The sequence below is a fragment of the Trematomus bernacchii genome, unplaced genomic scaffold, assembly GCF_902827165.1.
Source record: "Trematomus bernacchii unplaced genomic scaffold, fTreBer1.1, whole genome shotgun sequence".
NCBI lineage: Eukaryota > Metazoa > Chordata > Actinopteri > Perciformes > Nototheniidae > Trematomus > Trematomus bernacchii.
Window position 1 is genome coordinate 1,625,597 of NW_022987778.1, and position 17,855 is coordinate 1,643,451.

At 41.3% G+C, this 17,855-nt stretch overlaps 1 protein-coding gene and 1 pseudogene across 1 annotated transcript in view; both read left to right on the forward strand.

The window, feature by feature from the left end:
- Nucleotides 1-807: 807 nt before the first annotated feature.
- Nucleotides 808-12,539, forward strand: LOC117497268 (annotated as a pseudogene).
- A 4,330-nt stretch (nt 12,540-16,869) lies between these two features.
- Nucleotides 16,870-17,855, forward strand: part of smc1b (structural maintenance of chromosomes 1B) — a 33,935-nt gene continuing 32,949 nt past the window's right edge. Inside the window, exons 1-2 of the mRNA XM_034149075.1 lie at nt 16,870-16,978; nt 17,584-17,772. Coding sequence (XP_034004966.1) covers nt 16,870-16,978; nt 17,584-17,772 — 298 coding nt within the window. The remainder of the gene's footprint in view (nt 16,979-17,583; nt 17,773-17,855) is intronic.

A 17,855-nucleotide genomic window follows, 5' to 3' on the forward strand; every position in this document is an offset into this window, starting at 1 on the left:
TAATATATTTGTAGAAAGGCAGGAAATGGAATTAAATTGAGAAAATATTTCATTGCGGAGGACCCCCTGTTGTGTGTCCCCCCCACTTCTCAAACCAAAGTTACACCCTTGGCTGCATGTACACACATTTGAGCATCCCTGCACACTTTCCTCCTATTTAAAACACTTTTCAGTGAGGTGCTGCAGCCTGATTCTCTCCTTTTTCTCTGCCCCTATTTAAAACACTTTTCCTCCTATTTAAAACACTTGCTAGAGGAGAAATCTCTATTTCAGCCCTGATTTTGGCACATCTTGTAAATTAGTTAAATTTAGCCTTGTGTTTTTATTTAAGTCGCTGTTCATTATTTGTTATATAAAGCAGATTGAATTATATCCTATAGACGCTGATGTGTGGATGTTGTGTCCTTTTGATAACTTTGTGGAGCTTGTTTTTAGCTGCATGTCTTTTTCTTTCTCACTGAACAAAGTCCCTAGCCTCATCCCAATACCCCTCCTCGACTCCTCTCTTCACCTCCTCCGGGACTTGACCATGGATGTATAATAAGAACGTAGTGACCCTTTATATATACAGTCTATGGTAGTGACACTCGCTCGCATCTTACTGTACGGAGACGTAAGGAAGGGACGCGAGTGAGGGAAAGGAGGAGTCGAGGAGGGGTATTGAGATGAGGCTAGTGTGTGAACTACTTCAGCTGGTGAGGCTGGTTATGAATCAGAGGGAGGAGCTGCAGACAGGGAGGGAAGTTGAAAGTAGGAAGTCAGACTGCCAGACGCCATTTTACAGCTCGACAGGAGGAGAAGAACAGGGTGAGTGTTAACACCAGGATCTGCTTTTTAACACATTCATAAGGCTTGTTTGAAAGTAGACGAGAATAGCCGATTGCAGCCGGGGGAGGTCTCAAAAAGCTCGCCTGAAGTCGGACAGCTCGGAGTCGGCTTCTTCTTCTTCTCTCGGTTTTTGGCGGATTGCAAACAACTTTAAGGTGCATACCGCCACCTACTGTACAAGAGTGTGTATCACCATATCATCCTATCACCACTTGTGGAATTATACCATGTATTTACGTTGTTTTAAATTCTTCCAATCAATCCTGTTTTATTCAAATATTTAAGAATGGCCTTCCTGGTAGCTCTTACCCCCTCACCTTCTGTCCCCAGTGTCCCCATCAGGCTCCACTCCCTTCCTGCCTCTCTGACCCTGTCTCTTAGTTTTTCCCTCTCTGTTTTGTACATGTTGCAGTGTAATACGATGTGTTCCACATTTTCTTTCACTCCACACCCCCTGCATTCTTCAACTTCGCTTTTTACCATTATAAACATTGTGCCGTTTAATCCTGTATGATCCAATCTGAGTTATAGTGATGATGATCTCCTCCCGTCTGTTCCTTTCTGTATAGATCTTTATTATGACTGATTTCTGTTACTTGTGGTATCTCCTCCCTTTCTGATCTTCCTCCCACCTTTTCTGCCATATTTCCATACCCTTCTTCTTAATTATTGCTTTTCCTTCTCCTTTTCCAAGTGAAACTGGTATTGCTATTTCCTTCTGTAACGCATCTTTTGCTAATTTATCAGCATGCTCATTCCCTTGAACCCCCTCATGTGCAGGCACCCAGCATAACTGCACATCTATTCCCCTTCTCTGAAGTCTCAGTAAGCAATGGTTAAGTTCAATAATTAAATCTTCTCTAACAGTTATTGTCAACTGTATGCTTTCCAAAGCAGATAGTGAGTCTGTGCATATCACCACCCTATCAGGTCTCTTCAACCTATTGTAGCCCAATAATAGCTGAGAGTATTTCTGCTGTATAAACTGATAAGTTATGTGACATTCGTTTTGAGATTGATATTTTGAATTCTGGTATATACACGCCTATCCCCACGCATTCTTGCTTCTTAGATCCATCTGTATACATTTTGAGGTAATTGTAATACTTTTCGTTCAGGTACATACTCGTTTTAATTCCCACTTCATTTATTTGCCACTCTTTTTTCCTTTCTATGATACTCACATCTATATTAGCTTCTGGGGAAAACCATGGGGGAACACTGCTAAATGGGCTTGCTTTGGCAAACTTTATGGTCTCCACTCCATATGTCCTCGTTCTCTCCTTACTCGTCCAGCCAAACCCACGCCCCTGGAACTTTGTATATTCCCAGCAATCCTGTAGTATTCTGTTTGTGATATTTTCCTCTCCACTTCCTTGTAGCCTGACCCAGTAGGCCTATGACAGAGCAAGTTTCTCTCTTCATGCACAAATGTGTTAAATCGTTAATGTCAGATATGTACTAAGTAAATACATTTGTTCCTGCTCAAGATTAGATTAAACTTTATTGTTATTGCACAGATTACAGGTACTGAGACAACGAAATGCAGTTTAGCTTCTAACCAGGAGTGCATAAAGCAGTAAAGTGAAAAGTAATGTACACAATCTACAGAATAAAATATAGAATGAATTTAATGATGAATAAACAGTGAGGGGTATGAATATGCTAAGATATATAAAGTATGAAAACGGTAAGCAGTGCAAGTATAGTATAAAATATATAGATATTAATTTCATGATGATAAACATTGTGGAACAATGATGAAAAATGTGAATGGAAGTGGCGACGTAAAACTGACACAAAACAACATAAAACTTTTGCCGAGCCAATGGAGAGTTTCATCTCCAGCACGGGGTAAAACCCACCGATACCAGCGAGTCGTTTCCCATCAAGCATTTCGCTTCCGCAGCCCGTGGAGAGAAACTGCGCCGCCGCGCCTCGCTCTCCAGTCTGCGGGCGTCTTTGTCCCGCGAGATTTCAACGTCTCATGTAGGCGAGCCTCCAGAGCAAGTCGGACAAAATGACTAACCATCATGCAACACACTAGCAAGATGTTGATCGCAATTGCGCAGGTCTCGCTTGTCTCAAACAAGCCTATTATTTACTCTGTCAAACTGGATGTCAGAAAATAACTTATTGGTTAACAATCTGCGTCCTAGAGTCCAATGAGACTTCTGCAAGTGTTGTACACTTTTATTATTTCCTGTTTTCTGATTCATCAGAGTTACATGTGACAGCCCAGCGCAGTCAAAGAGAGAGTGTGTGTGTGTGTGTGTGTGTGTGTGTGTGTGTGTGTGTGTGTGTGTGTGTGTGTGTGTGTGTGTGTGTGTGTGTGTGTGTGTGTGTGTGTGTGTGTGTGTGTGTGTGTGTGTGTGTGTGTGTGTGTGTGTGTGTGTGTGTGTGTGTGTGTGTGTGTGTGTGTGTGTGTGTGTGTGTGTGTGTGTGTGTGTGTGTGTGTGTGTGTGTGTGTGTGTGTGTGTGTGTTTTATCTCATCTCTCAGACTGGAGAAGATGAGTGATGTAAAAGAAGAGGAAGAGGACAAATCTTCAGTCTCCAGCAGTCTGTCTCTGAAGAGTGACGGGTCTATGGAGTGGCTTCCTCCAGACTTCAGTAATGAACCTGGACCCTCAGACACAAAGTAAGAGTTTCTACTGTAAACTGACCTGAAGAGGATTCAGGCCTAGGCTCCACGGGAACAAAAACGGCAAAACGCATCGGAGTAACGCAAACGCAACCGCAAAAAACCTTCCGCCCACACGCAATATACACCGGATTGTGTCAAGCTCCACGAGACGGCTCCGTTTACATCCAACCGCTGGAAAAGCTGCAGTACATATGCCGAACCTGTACGTGGCGCTGTAACTTCCTCCACAAAAGCAGCAACTTCCTCCACAAAAGCAGCGAAGAAGAATGGTTGTCATGGCTGCACTTCTGTTTATTCTCCGCGGTGGGGGGCCGAGGGATCCGGGCAGAGTTTTTTCGCCGGTCAACGTGTGTTAAAGTTTAAATCTTCCGGACAAAATTATAAAAGTGCCGGTCAAAGGTCTTCTTTGTTATTTATTGAGCTTTAAAACAAATGAATAACGACGATATAATGATATATGATAATAAAATACACAGAGCCTGTCTCTTTTTCCTCTCTTCTCACAGCGTCAGTGTCTGTCTCATGCAGCAGCTGATCCAGTAATGATGACTCGACAGTAAAAATAAACATATTTATAACTAGTTTAGGTAGTTTGAGAGGTAATTAAAATAGCTAAGGGTGATGATCTGACTTGAAGTGTGTGTTTTGCTCAGCTGCATCACAGCGGGAGGAGCTGCGTGTCTCCGTCCTGTCAGATTAGACTTCACTCGCGTTTATGTCCATATCGAGATAAAGATAAATAATCTGAATTCAGTGTGCAGTGTACTTTTGCGGGGGTGAGCAGCAGAGGCGGGGAGAGGCGGGGCTATTGCGTCGTCATTATCAGAAACGGATGACCGTATAGGCGACTCCACGGCCCCGTTGGACCCCCCAGAGCACTCCGTTCCCAGATCTATCCACCTTTGGACCCGTTGTCGTTTGCAGGGTCTGTTTCTACGTTTCCGTTACGGCGTCGTCGAGCTTAAAGGGCTATACGCAAGAGAAATATGTGGATTCAACCTGTTTTTGTTCCCGTGGAGCCTAGGCCTCAGTTTGTTGGCATCTGATCATCTAAACTGTTTAATGAAACCCAGTAGAGTACATTAACAAAGTTGAATTGAACTCTTGCTTCTTGTCATCATCAGAGATAGTAAATAATCTACTAGTGAAATCATCCTCACACTCTACATGTTGGACTTTGTGTTAAATTAAGCAAATAAAATGCAAATATGTAAAACGTTTCACACTCGAATGAATTTGAACAACAGAAACCCACAATCACGACTCAACAACTCTAAAGATCTTTCATAAGGTGAACAGTCATAGATCAAAAGCTGCTCTTTAAATGAACTAATGATGTTTAAACATGTGTTGTTTCCACAGACAGAGAGCAGGGTCTACGGTCTCCATGTGGTCTCTGAAGAGTGACTGGTCTAAAGAGGAACCTATATACTTCAGTAATGAACCTGGACCCTCAGACACAAAGTAAGAGTTTCTCCTGTAAACTGACCAGGGGCCTCATTTATAAAGGGATATATGCTCAAAAAATGGCGTACGCCAGTTTCTACGCAATGTTTGCGATTTTATAAAATACTAACTTAACGGGAAAATGTGCGGTCCTCCACGCAAACTCTAACCCATGCGTACGCACTAAGCACAACAACGGGAGAGACGAGAAACTGCGACACCGTTGGCAGAAGGAAGAATGGAGAGAAATATGTGGAAATAATACCATAAATAAAATGTTACCTCTCATTTATCAAATATGAAGAATTCATTTGCAAACATTGATTAAAGCCAATCTTAAAATGATTAAACAAACGCCTGTTTGAGACTCCTCAGTGCACACAAAAACATAACTTGGAGAAATAAATAAATACGGATATGTTATTTAAAACCACCTCGAATATGTTGTGTTAATGTTATGAAATGTTTTCTCATAAATGATGCGGTAAGCAGGGGGACAGAACTACATCTAAACTGACGCCGTTTTGCATTTCTATAGGTTGTAGATACGAGCATGGTTTTATATACTATCATGTTTAATCGTGTTTTATGCCGTTTGCCAAGACTTGATAAGTCGCTCGTAAAACACAGGAGGTATGGAAACTAAGAACACCATATGTGGTAAATTGTACAGCTAATACAACACAACACATTAGTTGTATTTCCTTTAACTGGTGGATTATGGATATATAGTTGCTGATCGACAGCTGGAACACAAACCACCAAATACAACAAAATAATTCAGATCCAGTCGTCATGACTACACTCCGGAGGGATTCCCCCATCATTTCTTACAGTTTCTCATCAAGGGGGTGTCTCCTGTCCCCGGGACAAACACACTGCCTGAGGAAGGTTATGTGTATTTTTTTTGTCATTAACTTTTTTCGGACCACTTATTTATTTATTTTGGTGACGATCCGACCTCCATGCTGCTACTCTGGTTCAAACTGCATCCACCAAACATTATGATTTATCTCGACCTCCCCACAATAACCAAAATCTGACACGGTGTGAGATGTCTTTTTTTAGCTGTGCTGTCGTCATTTCCTGTGATCTTCTTCATGCAGTCAGTCTGAATGAATGAATGAATGGGCGTTTCTTTGACTATTTATAGGCAAATATGGGCGTTACGAGAAGCCCGCAAAAGCTGCGCCGCATTTCGAGTCGATTGTGATTTATAAAGGGAAGTGCCGGTACGCACTTCCCTCGCCGGTACGCAATGTTTTGTGAATCGGAAAATGTCGGAACATTTCTATACCTATTTTTTTGCTTTGTACTACGTAAGCAACCTTCCCACGTGAATCCTACGCAAGGCGTTATAAATGAGGCCCCTGAAGAGGATCCAGTTTTGATGTAATCTAATATATGAAACTGTTCTTTAATGAAATCATGTGAGCAGTTTGTAAAGGGAAAACGCAGCAGAGTAAGCTAATATTATCTAAGGATATTTCAATATGCAATTATATTATCATTGTATCTGTGTATAAAATGGTTTTAAATAGCAACAATATTGATAAATACTGATTTAAAAACGATATATATTGTCCAAAACATTATTTAACAACTTGGGCATGTCTATGATATGTCTTTTTAAGATGTTTATTAATAATAGTGATGACCTGGTGAGCTGGTTGTGTTTAGCATTAGCAGATAAAACAGAGTTTTGTGAAATCACATGTAGAGTCAATACGAAGACCCAGATCCGTGCCTGGCAACACGAAGGAAGTGAAGATGTTAAATTCATGTCACCTGCGTATTCGTGCAGCGTGACACATTTCAACTTGAGTGTAAAGTTTGTGACGCTCTATTACAAAAACCTGTCAGTGTTGAGATTGTGCTCCTGGGGTCTCTGACGGTCTGAGGGGAATCAGAGAGGAGAACAGAGCTCGACAGCAGCTCATATTAAATCAGGGTTATTCATGTTCCTGTTTAAACCAGAGACTGTCTATGGTGCTAACAATATACTCACTGCTGTACTTATGACTTCATGAAGTTACTCTGAGTGTTGTTTGTTTGTTTGTAGCCTTTATTTAACCAGGTTAAAAAATCCCATTGAGATCAACGATCTCTTTTTCAAGGGAGACCTTGAACCTCACCCTGCGAGTGTTGATGGAGCAGCTAATGTTAGCCTAGCTTTAATCAAACCCATCTCTTCAGAAAAAAAAGGAAAACAAATATTATGCTCGTTGTGTTGGAGACAGACCTGACAAAGCATTAACTCAGGCTTTTTACACATCAGTATCATTCTGTTTTTATTTAGGCATCCTTTCCATATGTTTATTGCTATTAATTCACAGCAGATTCTCTGCAAGTTGGGTTTATAGTGTACCAGGTTAATACAGCTGTGTGTGTAGATACAGGGAACATGTGCTCCTCTGGGGGATGAATCCAGACAGGATGCTCTTTGGTTTTATGATCATGTGAATTGTAAGCTATACCTGATCACAAGGGTATATTATATAGACCTTTTTTTAAATATCAAACTAGAATTTGCCACCTTGTTGTACCTTTGGTGAGAATCAGCCCCTCTGAAGTAAAGTGCTATAAAGGATGTGTTCCTCTCCACAGAGGGAAGAGGAAGAGTTATGTTCCTGTGGAGGAGCAGCTGTCCAGCTGTGCTCTGTGTCAGGACGTCCTGAAGGATCCAGTCTCTACCAGCTGTGGACACTGGTTCTGCAGACAGTGCATCACCTCATACTGGGAGCAGAGACCTCCATCAGGAGACCTCTGCTGTCCCCAGTGTGGGAAAAGATCCAGAACCAGAGCTGGCCTGCAGACAGCCAGTCAGACCAGCTCTGTACGAGGTAAGAGGCCGAACTCATGCAGCGTCTTATTCCTCTTCCTGGTTCTTTTTTTTTTTTTTATTAGGTATTCTGTTGAAGAGCATAGACATTAAAATGTTTATAAAACATTTAAACTCAGTCTGTTTTTATTAGTTTTATTGTTATATTCTCAAAAGCATTTTGTGATTCTCTCCTGTTTCCTTCTCTTTCAGCAGAGAGTGGTCTGCAGGAGGTTTTAGATGAACATAGGCTCAGTCTGAGGAGGAGATGTGAACGTGTGACTGAAGGAACTGATGAAAGTGAAACCCTCCTCAACAGCATCTTCACTGAGCTCTACATCACACAAGGCAGGAGTGAAGAGGTTAATACCCAACATGAGGTGAGGCAGCTGGAGACAGTCTCCAAGAAAGAGACCCTCCATGACACTCCAATCAAGTGCCAGGACATCTTTAAAGCCTTACCTGACCAACAGACTCTCATCAGAGCGGTCCTGACCAACGGAGTCGCTGGAGTTGGAAAAACCTTCTCAGTGCAGAAGTTCACTCTGGACTGGGCCGAGGGTTTGGGAAACCAAGATGTCAGTCTGGTGATCCCGCTCTCCTTCAGGGAGCTGAACCTGATCAAAGGTGAGCAGTACAGTCTTCTCAGGCTGCTCCATGTTTTCCATCCAACCTTACAGAAGGTCACAGCAGAGCAGCTGGCTGTCTGCAAAGTGCTGCTCATCTTTGACGGCCTGGATGAAAGCAGACTTTCTCTGGACTTCAGAAACAATGAGGTTGTGTCTGATGTCTCACAGAAGTCCTCAGTCAACGTGCTGCTGACAAACCTCATCAGGGGGAAGCTGCTTCCCTCGGCTCTCGTCTGGATAACTTCCAGACCTGCAGCGGCCAATCAGATCCCTCCTGAGTGTGTGGACAGGGTAACAGAAGTACGAGGCTTCACTGACGCCCAGAAGGAGGAGTACTTCAGGAGGAGATGGAGTGATGAAGACCTGTCCAGCAGAATCATCTCTCACATCAAGAGCTCCAGGAGCCTCCACATCATGTGTCTGATCCCAGTCTTCTGCTGGATCACTGCTGCAGTTCTGGACCACATGTTGACTACAGACCAGAGAGGAGAGCTGCCCCAGACCCTCACTGACATGTACTCACACTTCCTGCTGGTCCAGACACAGAGGAAGAAGCAGAAGTATGAAGAGGGACATGAGACGAGTCCACAGCAGCTGACGGAGGCTGACAGGAAGGTTCTTCTGAAGCTGGGGAGGCTGGCGTTTGAACATCTGGAGAAAGGAGACATCATGTTCTACCAAGAAGACCTGCAGCGCTGTGGTCTTGATGTCACCGAGGCCTTGGTGCACTCAGGAGTTTGTACACAGATCTTCAAAAGAGAGAGAGTGATCTTCCAGAAAACAGTCTACTGCTTTGTTCATCTGAGCATTCAGGAGTTTCTGGCTGCAGTCTACATGCTGCACTGTTACACCAACAGGAACACAGAGGTACTGAAGGACTTCCTGCAGGGAGACTGGCCCTATGAGAACAGTAAAAACACAGATCAGGATTACCCATCCCTGCCTGTCTTCCTAAAGGGAGCCATGGCGAAATCCCTCAGAAGTGAAAATGGCCATCTGGACCTGTTTGTCCGCTTTCTCCACGGCCTCTCTCTGGAGTCCAACCAGAGACTGTTAGGAGGCCTGCTGGGTCGCACAGACAACCGTCCAGAAGTAATCCAGAGAGCCATCAGCAACCTGAAGAAGATGAGCAGTTCTTCCTCTCCTGACAGGATGATCAACATCTTCCACTGTCTGACAGAGATGAAGGACCACTCAGTACATCAGGAGATCACAGAGTTCCTGAAGTCAGAGAACAGATCAGAGAAGGAACTCTCTGATATCCACTGCTCTGCTCTGGCCTACATGCTGCAGATGTCAGAGGAGGTTCTGGATGAGTTGGACCTGGAGAAGTACAAAACATCACAGGAGGGGAAACGGAGACTGATTCCAGCTGTGAGGAACTGCAGGAAGTTCAAGTAAGTCCAGATGTGATTAACTTTATAAACTAATGTGGATCAGAAGTTTAATTATTCAAATAAACACTATAACATTTCTGCTGTTTAAATACTGAGAGCAAAATAAACCAAGACTGTTCTTCTATTTATTTATAATAATAGTTAAACTGAAGCGTTTCTCTCTTCATATTGAGTGATGGAGGCGACATGTCAAACACATGAAGGACTACTTTCTAGTAGTTTCTTTATCATTAAACACACACACGTTTTTATCACAATGTGTTAGAGTTTAAAATAAGATCTATATCATATCCCACCAATACCAGAGTTATGTCATATAACTCATATAGTGAGAACATCTGATGGTATCAAGTTTAAAATATTGAAACTTTATTGGTTTGTTAACTGTGTTTGTGTGCACAATACATTTCCAGATGCTCAGAGAAGCCAAAACATCCATCATTCACATCTAAATATTAATTAACATTTAAATATGTACATCTCTAATATTGTCAAGTGATTTATTTAATTTCTGTTTCTATGGTAACAGTCAGTGACAGCAGGAGCACAGACCTGTGATCAGATCACACTGACAACACATTACACTCTATTATCATATATTATTAAAATGGACTAACAGCAAATCTCAATCAGAACATTTGTCAAATATGTTTTTCATCAAATGCTTGAGGTCATTATGTTTCCTCTTTTTTTTTAACACATGTTGTAATATATGTGTTATTATAGACTGACTGACTGTGGACTCTCAGAGGCTCACTGTGAAGTCGTGGCCTCAGCTCTGAAGTCTGACCCCTCTCATCTGAGAGATCTGGACCTGAGTTTCAACCCTCTGGAGGATTCAGGAGTGGAGCTGAGTTCTGGACTAAAGAGTCCAAACTGCAGACTGGAGACTCTCAGGTCAGTTCACTGACTGAACTTCATCTGTTTGTGCTTATCATTTTCTGAATTTGAAAAAAAATATATTAAAGTTTTTTTTCCACTTTTGCTAATGACTGAATATTGATCAGAGTAACAAAGAGAAGGTGAATGTGTGAGGGAGAGAGTTTGAGCTTCCACAGACTCACTCTGTGCTCCATGAGTCAGTGGAGATGCTGTCAGTACTGATGAGCTGTGAGGGAGATGAAGGAGTTGTTAAACATCGGATCAAAGTTAAAGTTCCAGATTATCAATGGATTGTTTCTACATCATCTCTGAGATTAAAGGTCTCCTATCATGCAAAATACACTTTCTGATGTCTTTTCTACATCACCATGTGTCCCCGGTGTGTCCCTATGTGTCCCCGGTGTGTCCCTATGTGTCCCCGTTGTGTCAGGAGACTCACAAAGTGTCAGGAAACAAACCCCTCTCTCTTTCCCTCCGTACCCACATCTCTAAAAACGGGGGAACAACGGAGCTGATCCAGATTTGCTGCGTCATGACGGCATTACTAAATTGTGGGCGGGCTTTACACCAACGGGCCAATCAGAAACGTTGCTGTCAGAAACAATGAGACGTGTTCTGGAAGTAATATGGTCTGTGTTCACATTAGCATGCTAACACTCAGAGCTAACCTGTACTGGAGAGAGCATGTGTGAAGAAGCAGGAAATAAGAAGGAACTCACCTTATGGTAAACCTGAGAGAGAGAGAAAGAGTTTGAGCTCCATACTGTTTCAGAGATAATCCTTGATGTGGTTTGGAACATGATATGGAGTTTCATCACGGCAGCATTTAGCTGAGTTTCTGCTGGTAGAATTCTGATCAGGCATTAGCTCCACCTCCTTTTTTTTTTTTTCAAGCTAAGGACCCGAACCTGCGTTTCTCTAACAGCTGGAACAGAGGGACATGAGGGATTTCTAAAATGCATGATCTGTTTGGTATTTTGAGCAAAACACATCATAGACATGTTTTTATATATTTGTGTATATCTGAGACCCATAATATATGCCTAAAAATAGCATAATAGGAGACCTTTAAAACACTGTTTAACTCTGAACAGATTATTAAACCTGGAGTTATTTCAAACAGGAACTTTGTTTTCTAAAGTTACATCATGTTTTCTTTATTCAGACTGTGGGGCTGCTGGTTGTCAGAGATCAGCTGTTCTGCTCTGATCTCAGCTCTGAAGTCCAACCACTCTCATCTGAGAGGTCTGTACCTGAGTGTCAACAAGCTGCAGGATTCACATGTGGAGCTGCTGAGAGTTCTTCTGGAGAGTCCAGACTGCAGACTGAAGACTCTCAAGTCAGTTCACTGACTCTCTGTTACTGCTGGAGATCTCATGTTCATTAGTTATTCAACCTGATTCTTCTACATAATTAACTTACATCTATAAAGTTGTAAATGTTCTTTTATTCATACTTTCATTTGTAGGTACTAAAGTAAGAACTGCAGAGATAAATGTTGACTGATTCTTAAAGGAACTTTAATAGATGTTAGTTGTAAAAAGTAAATCTATGTTTTTAATTTTTAGTAAATGATAACGTCTGAATAAAGTTCATCTGAAGTAATATTAGTTTTACAGGATAAAGTTGACTTTCTGAAGAAGATATGTTTCTGTTCCCATTCATTTCAATGTTGAATAACACATCTGATTATAAACTGATTTGTATCCTCATCATGTTTTCTTTATTCAGACTGATTAACTGCAGTTTGTCAGAGATCAGCTGTTCTGCTCTGGCCTCAGCTCTGAAGTCCAACATCCATCTGAGAGAGCTGGACCTGAGTTTCAACGCTCTGCAGGATTCAGAGAAGCTGCTGAGAGATCTTCTGGAGAGTCCAGACTGCAGACTGGAGACTCTCAGGTCAGTAAGGGGTCTCTGCTGGTTCAGCAGTATTGTATGAACCACAGGGAGGTGTTTCTCTCACTGGGGAAACAGATCAGTGATGTTACCCACTGACTGCAGGCTCTTTCATTCTTCCATCAACTATAGAAGGCCAGCTGAACATGCAAAGCCACACTTTAGTAATCAACTCTCTAACAGACATATGGGGTTTTACAGAAGAGTGCGAAAGGTAGTCTGTTCTTATGGGATGTTTTTAGTTTCTAGCCCAGGGGTGTCCAAACTGCGGCCCGGGGGCCAAATGCGGCCCTCGGAATCGGCCCTCAGCAAATTCTGAAAGTATAATGGAATATGGCCCACAAAGGAAACTTCTGCTTGTCTTGTATTGTACTTCTTAAATATATATGTACACGTATATTACACAGTAGTATTCATGTGTTAATAATCCCACCTTTAAAATAAATTCAGTCAATTAAAGCTGAAAACATTTCCTAACAAATCTAACTTGATAAGAAAAAAGCCCAATAACTTATTGTTATAACAAGCGTGAAATAAACCCTTCATATTTCCTGTAATTATAATCAATCTGAAGCTCCTGTTTAAAGGAATGAGCTGCTAACAGAATAAAGTAAACCCTCTGGAGAGCTGTGAGCTGTTTTGTTTCTTAAAGCATCCTCAAGTAACAAGCATCCTTTACCTTCATTTGATTGAGTTTCCTGACTTATAACTTAACTTATGAGGCAACATGCCTCTAGAGAGCGGCCCAGACCTTTATATATTTTTCTGTATGTGGCCCTCGGTGAAAAAAGTTTGGACCCCCCTGTTCTAGACCAATGACTGGTTACTTCCTGTCATGCAGCTGAGAGCTGTGGCAGTCGTAGTGTTTGCAGAGAAGATATGATGGGATGTAAAGCATGAGATCAGGACTCTGAAGCTGACCCAAAGAACAAACACTTATTTTAAACTGGATCTCAAACTGTTGGATTGTGTTCGTCTCTACAGGATCAGAGAATTTAAGATGATCAGAGCCACGATCCAGAAGACCTGTGAGTACTGAAATCATATCCTCCATTCATCAAGATAGTAAACTCTTTAATGGAGCGTGACCTCAGAGGAAAACAACACTCTTGTTTCTCTCTTCATCATTCTGGCTGTTTCTCTTTGTTTTATTATCATCAGCATTCTCTCTCTCTCTCTCCTTCTCCTCTCAGGTGACAGGAAGTGAAGACACACAGAAAGGTGAGAGGTCGTACCGTGTGAAGTTTATTTATTGAGGTTTCAACACGTTTTTCTGGTGTTCCAGACAAATCTGTAAGCTCAGGTTTTATTTGTTCTCAGTTTATTCATCACAGGGCGAGTTTGAGACGTAAAGAGGAGCGTGGAGGCATTTTGGAAAATAAAGAAGAAGGCTGCAGCTGATGAGAGACTTCCTGTTGGCTCTCCTCAATATTAAATGAACAAAAACAATCAATTGTACTTAAAGCTTTTCTTAAGAAGAAAGATGTGTTGCACATACTCCTGCTGCTACCTACCACCACCTCCCACCCATCCCGGCACCAAAGAGGAGACTCCATCGACCCCAGATACCCCAACTCACTCTTCTTCAGGTCAGCTTGGAGCCCCACCTTTACCTGCCCCAACATCTCACTTTGAACAATGTAGTCATATCTGCATACTGAGAGTGGGACGCAGGAGCCGGTCAATGAGCTGCTGGAAGGGGGTCCACTGGACTGGAGGGGCGCTTGGATCTGGTGATGCCTTGCTCTTTCTGAAAGGGGAGGACACCTATCTGCCATAGTTTTTTCCACCTGACGACTGAGTTCGGCATCGGGGGTTCCAGTTGGAGTGAAGAGACTCTGGGGGGCATCCGATGGCTCCTGAATAGGGGGGGCCCTTGGAGTGTCCAACCTAATGATAAGAATAAGAATAATAATAATGCATTTTATTTGTAAAGCACCTTTCATTGCTAAAAGTCATCTCAAAGTGCTACATATATCATATACTTCTTTTTTTTTTTTTATAAAGTTTAATAAAAGGCTTTAAAAAAACAAAGGTTTTTAGGCCCTTCTTAAAGGAGTCAGTGGTCTGTGGAGTCCTCAGTTTGTCTGGGAGGGAATTCCACAGGTGAACAGAAAGCCCCCCCATGGTGCGGAGTTTGGTGCTGGGGGGGGAAGCAGATGGTTTGTTGTAGAATGGAGGTTGCGTGTGGAGGTTTGTGAGGAGAGTAGTTCCTTGAGGTATGAAGGAGCGTTCCCGTGGATGCACTGATGGGTGAGGAGTGAGATCTTTTATTTGAACCTAGCTGGAGGGCTATTGGTGCCCCCTGTGGACCCAAAGAGACTCTTTTGGTTGGGCTAATGAGGTGAAAGTTATCTGCACCTATTAGTAGGAGAGGTTGCACTTTGGAAATGAGGGAAGGGGAAGGCCTTGTAGGCGGAGATAGTGTTTCTTGAGTTCATCCACAGGATAATAGTCCACAAGTGAAAGTCTGTCGGAGGTGAATGTGTCTTTGAGGAGTAATGTTTTCTTGGGATTGAAAGAGGGTTATATCTCAAAGGTCACTGAGGCTCCATTTCAGAATAATATATATGATATGTTTTATAATGATTGATCATTAAAATGCTCTCAAAGCTGGTAAAGGTGCAGCTAGTTTGAATGACTGTGTATACTGCAGGGTAGCTTGCAGGTAGCTTGTGAATTTACTCCAGGTGGAACTACAGTCTGATTTAACACTTGATTATATTTCACATCATTCATCCAGATCTGTAAAGTAACTAAAGGGAAATACATGTAGTGGAGTCAAAGTACACCTTTACCTCTGAATTGTAGTGGAGTAGAAGTAGTACACAGTTGCATAAAAAGAAAACTAAGCTTCATCTCCAAGCCCAATGGCCTTGGAAGAGCTGCTAAGGAAAAGGAAAGACATCTGGAGAGACAGCTAACGAAAGACACTCCCTAACAGGCCGTATGCTGTTTAGCCTTACCTTGAATGATTCAGTGCAGTGTTCTGTGCAGGTTTTCTGTTTGCTTTTTCAACTCAAGGAGCTCAAAGATTGATTGAAAGTTGATTTGATTTGCATAATTTCTGATTGCTGATTCAATGTGAAGGAAAATTCACATTTGAGTTTATACAGTATATGTGTGCATATAATGCACCCTTTGGCCTAACCTGGGAGAGCCTTATGTTCACTGCCAACCTAAGGACCTGAAACATGTTAATAAATAATTGATTGAAAAGTTATATGGCGGATTGATGTATATTGGCTCAGCCAGGTTATAGAGAACCACAGTGACGCGTCCTAAAACCCGGAGGTAAACTTCTTCCGGTTCCTTCGACAAAAACGCAATGCAATTTCTCCATAGGATTTTGGAAAATAGCTCGAAATAAGGTCTGTGGTTGAGACACATTTAAGAGACGGATCACGTTTTGTTCAGCCGGATAATCTCCACATGTCTCCCCTACTTTTCATAAATCTAATCGATAGATTTATGATTCGAAAATGATAAGAGATGTGGATATTATCCGTGAGGTAGGGAAATAATCATTTGAGGATAAGTATGTGTATATATGTAATTTACAACAGCTGTAAGATGCTTGATATGCTTGAAATGCACCTTGAAAATGCTTGAAAAGTGCTTGAATTTGACTTTGGAAAAGGTGTAAGAACCCTGAAACTGTGTTATGTGCTTGACTTGGTATAATTACTTTAGTTTGTAATTACTTGACAAGATTAAAGGTTTCACTTATAACTCCAACAGTATTATGGAAGAAGTATTTTGATACTTTACTTATTAATATTAACAATAATACAGTGTTAAAATGCCTACTTTGTAAGTTAAAGTCCTGCAATTAAAGTATTATCAAAATCAAATACACTTTGTGCGCTTAAAGTAATTGCATATTTGTAGTTCAATCATTTCAATAGCCTATATATTCTATCTAATGATGCAATAATGTGTAATATTTTAGATGTAGCTGTTAATTGTGGAGCAAATTATAATTGTGTTATTCATTTATACTGCCTGGTTGCTTTATACTCGAGTGACATTTTGACTTAAAGATTTTACTGTGGTATTAAAATATCTGTATTTTATTCCCATTCCCATTAGTGTTACTATTAAAATCAGAACAGAATAAGAAAAATATATCTAACTATTTCCGTGATTATTAGCCTATGTTTGAATAAGGTTTATTCACATTATATGCAATGGGCAAAAAAGAAAAGTTCTTCCCGCCTCTCAATTTTAGAGGCAGGAAGAACTCAATATCGGCATCCTTCAAGTTAATGACTTGACTTTACACTTTTATAGCCTTCTTGATTCTCCACAAAAAGAAGAATAAAATGGGCTATCTCAAACAAATTGACATTGAAAACTTCAAGTCATGGCGAGGGAAGAAAGTAATCGGTCCTTTTATGAGATTTAATTGTATAATCGGGACAAACGGCTCTGGTAAGTTAACTTTGTACCATCAACGGTTGCTAGCTCTCTAGCTAGCTAACGTTAGCTGTCGATGCTGCTAGCATGTTAGCTTAGCTGAACTATTATTAAGCTACATTTTACTAAGTCCATAATTTGCACTCTTTTATACAGTATGAACAATATTAAGAAATAATTAATATAATGCATATGTTAAATAAAACCATAATTTATGTTAGACCATAATAAGTCTCTAAAATATACTCTTTTACCCCTAAGTTTAAACTAAGTTAACTTTTGTACCATCAATGCTAATGTTAGCTGTCAGTGCTACTAGCATGTTAGTTTAGCTTAATTATTATTAAGCTAGTATTATGCTAATATTACGTTTTCCTAGGTCCAAAATATGCTCTTTTATACAGTATGAACATTATTAAGACACACTAAATATAATGCTTATGTAAATAATAAATCATAATTTATGTCAGAGCATCAATATTCTGTGTAAAAAACACTGTTTAAGGGTATTTAATAGTAATTTATCATGATTTTAACTTCACAAGGCCACTCCTTATATGGAGGTTAGTTTAGTTAACTTAGTTTTAATGTTAAGCTAACGACTATGAAACAAATTCTAGGCAAATCCAACGTGATGGACGCCATAAGTTTCGCCCTGGGGGAGCGGGCTGCCTGTCTTCGTGTGAAGCACCTCCGGGACCTGGTCCACGGAGCCCACATCGGGAGGCCTGTGCCCGGCACCGCCAGGGTCTCCTTGCAGTACTGCGACCAGGAGGACCAGGAGACCGTGTTCTGCAGGAGTATTTTTGGTCAGTTTATACGTTTATCTTATTATCTGAGCATTCATATATGGTTAACTGTTCAGAAAGCAGCAGGTGGTTCAATGGAGGGC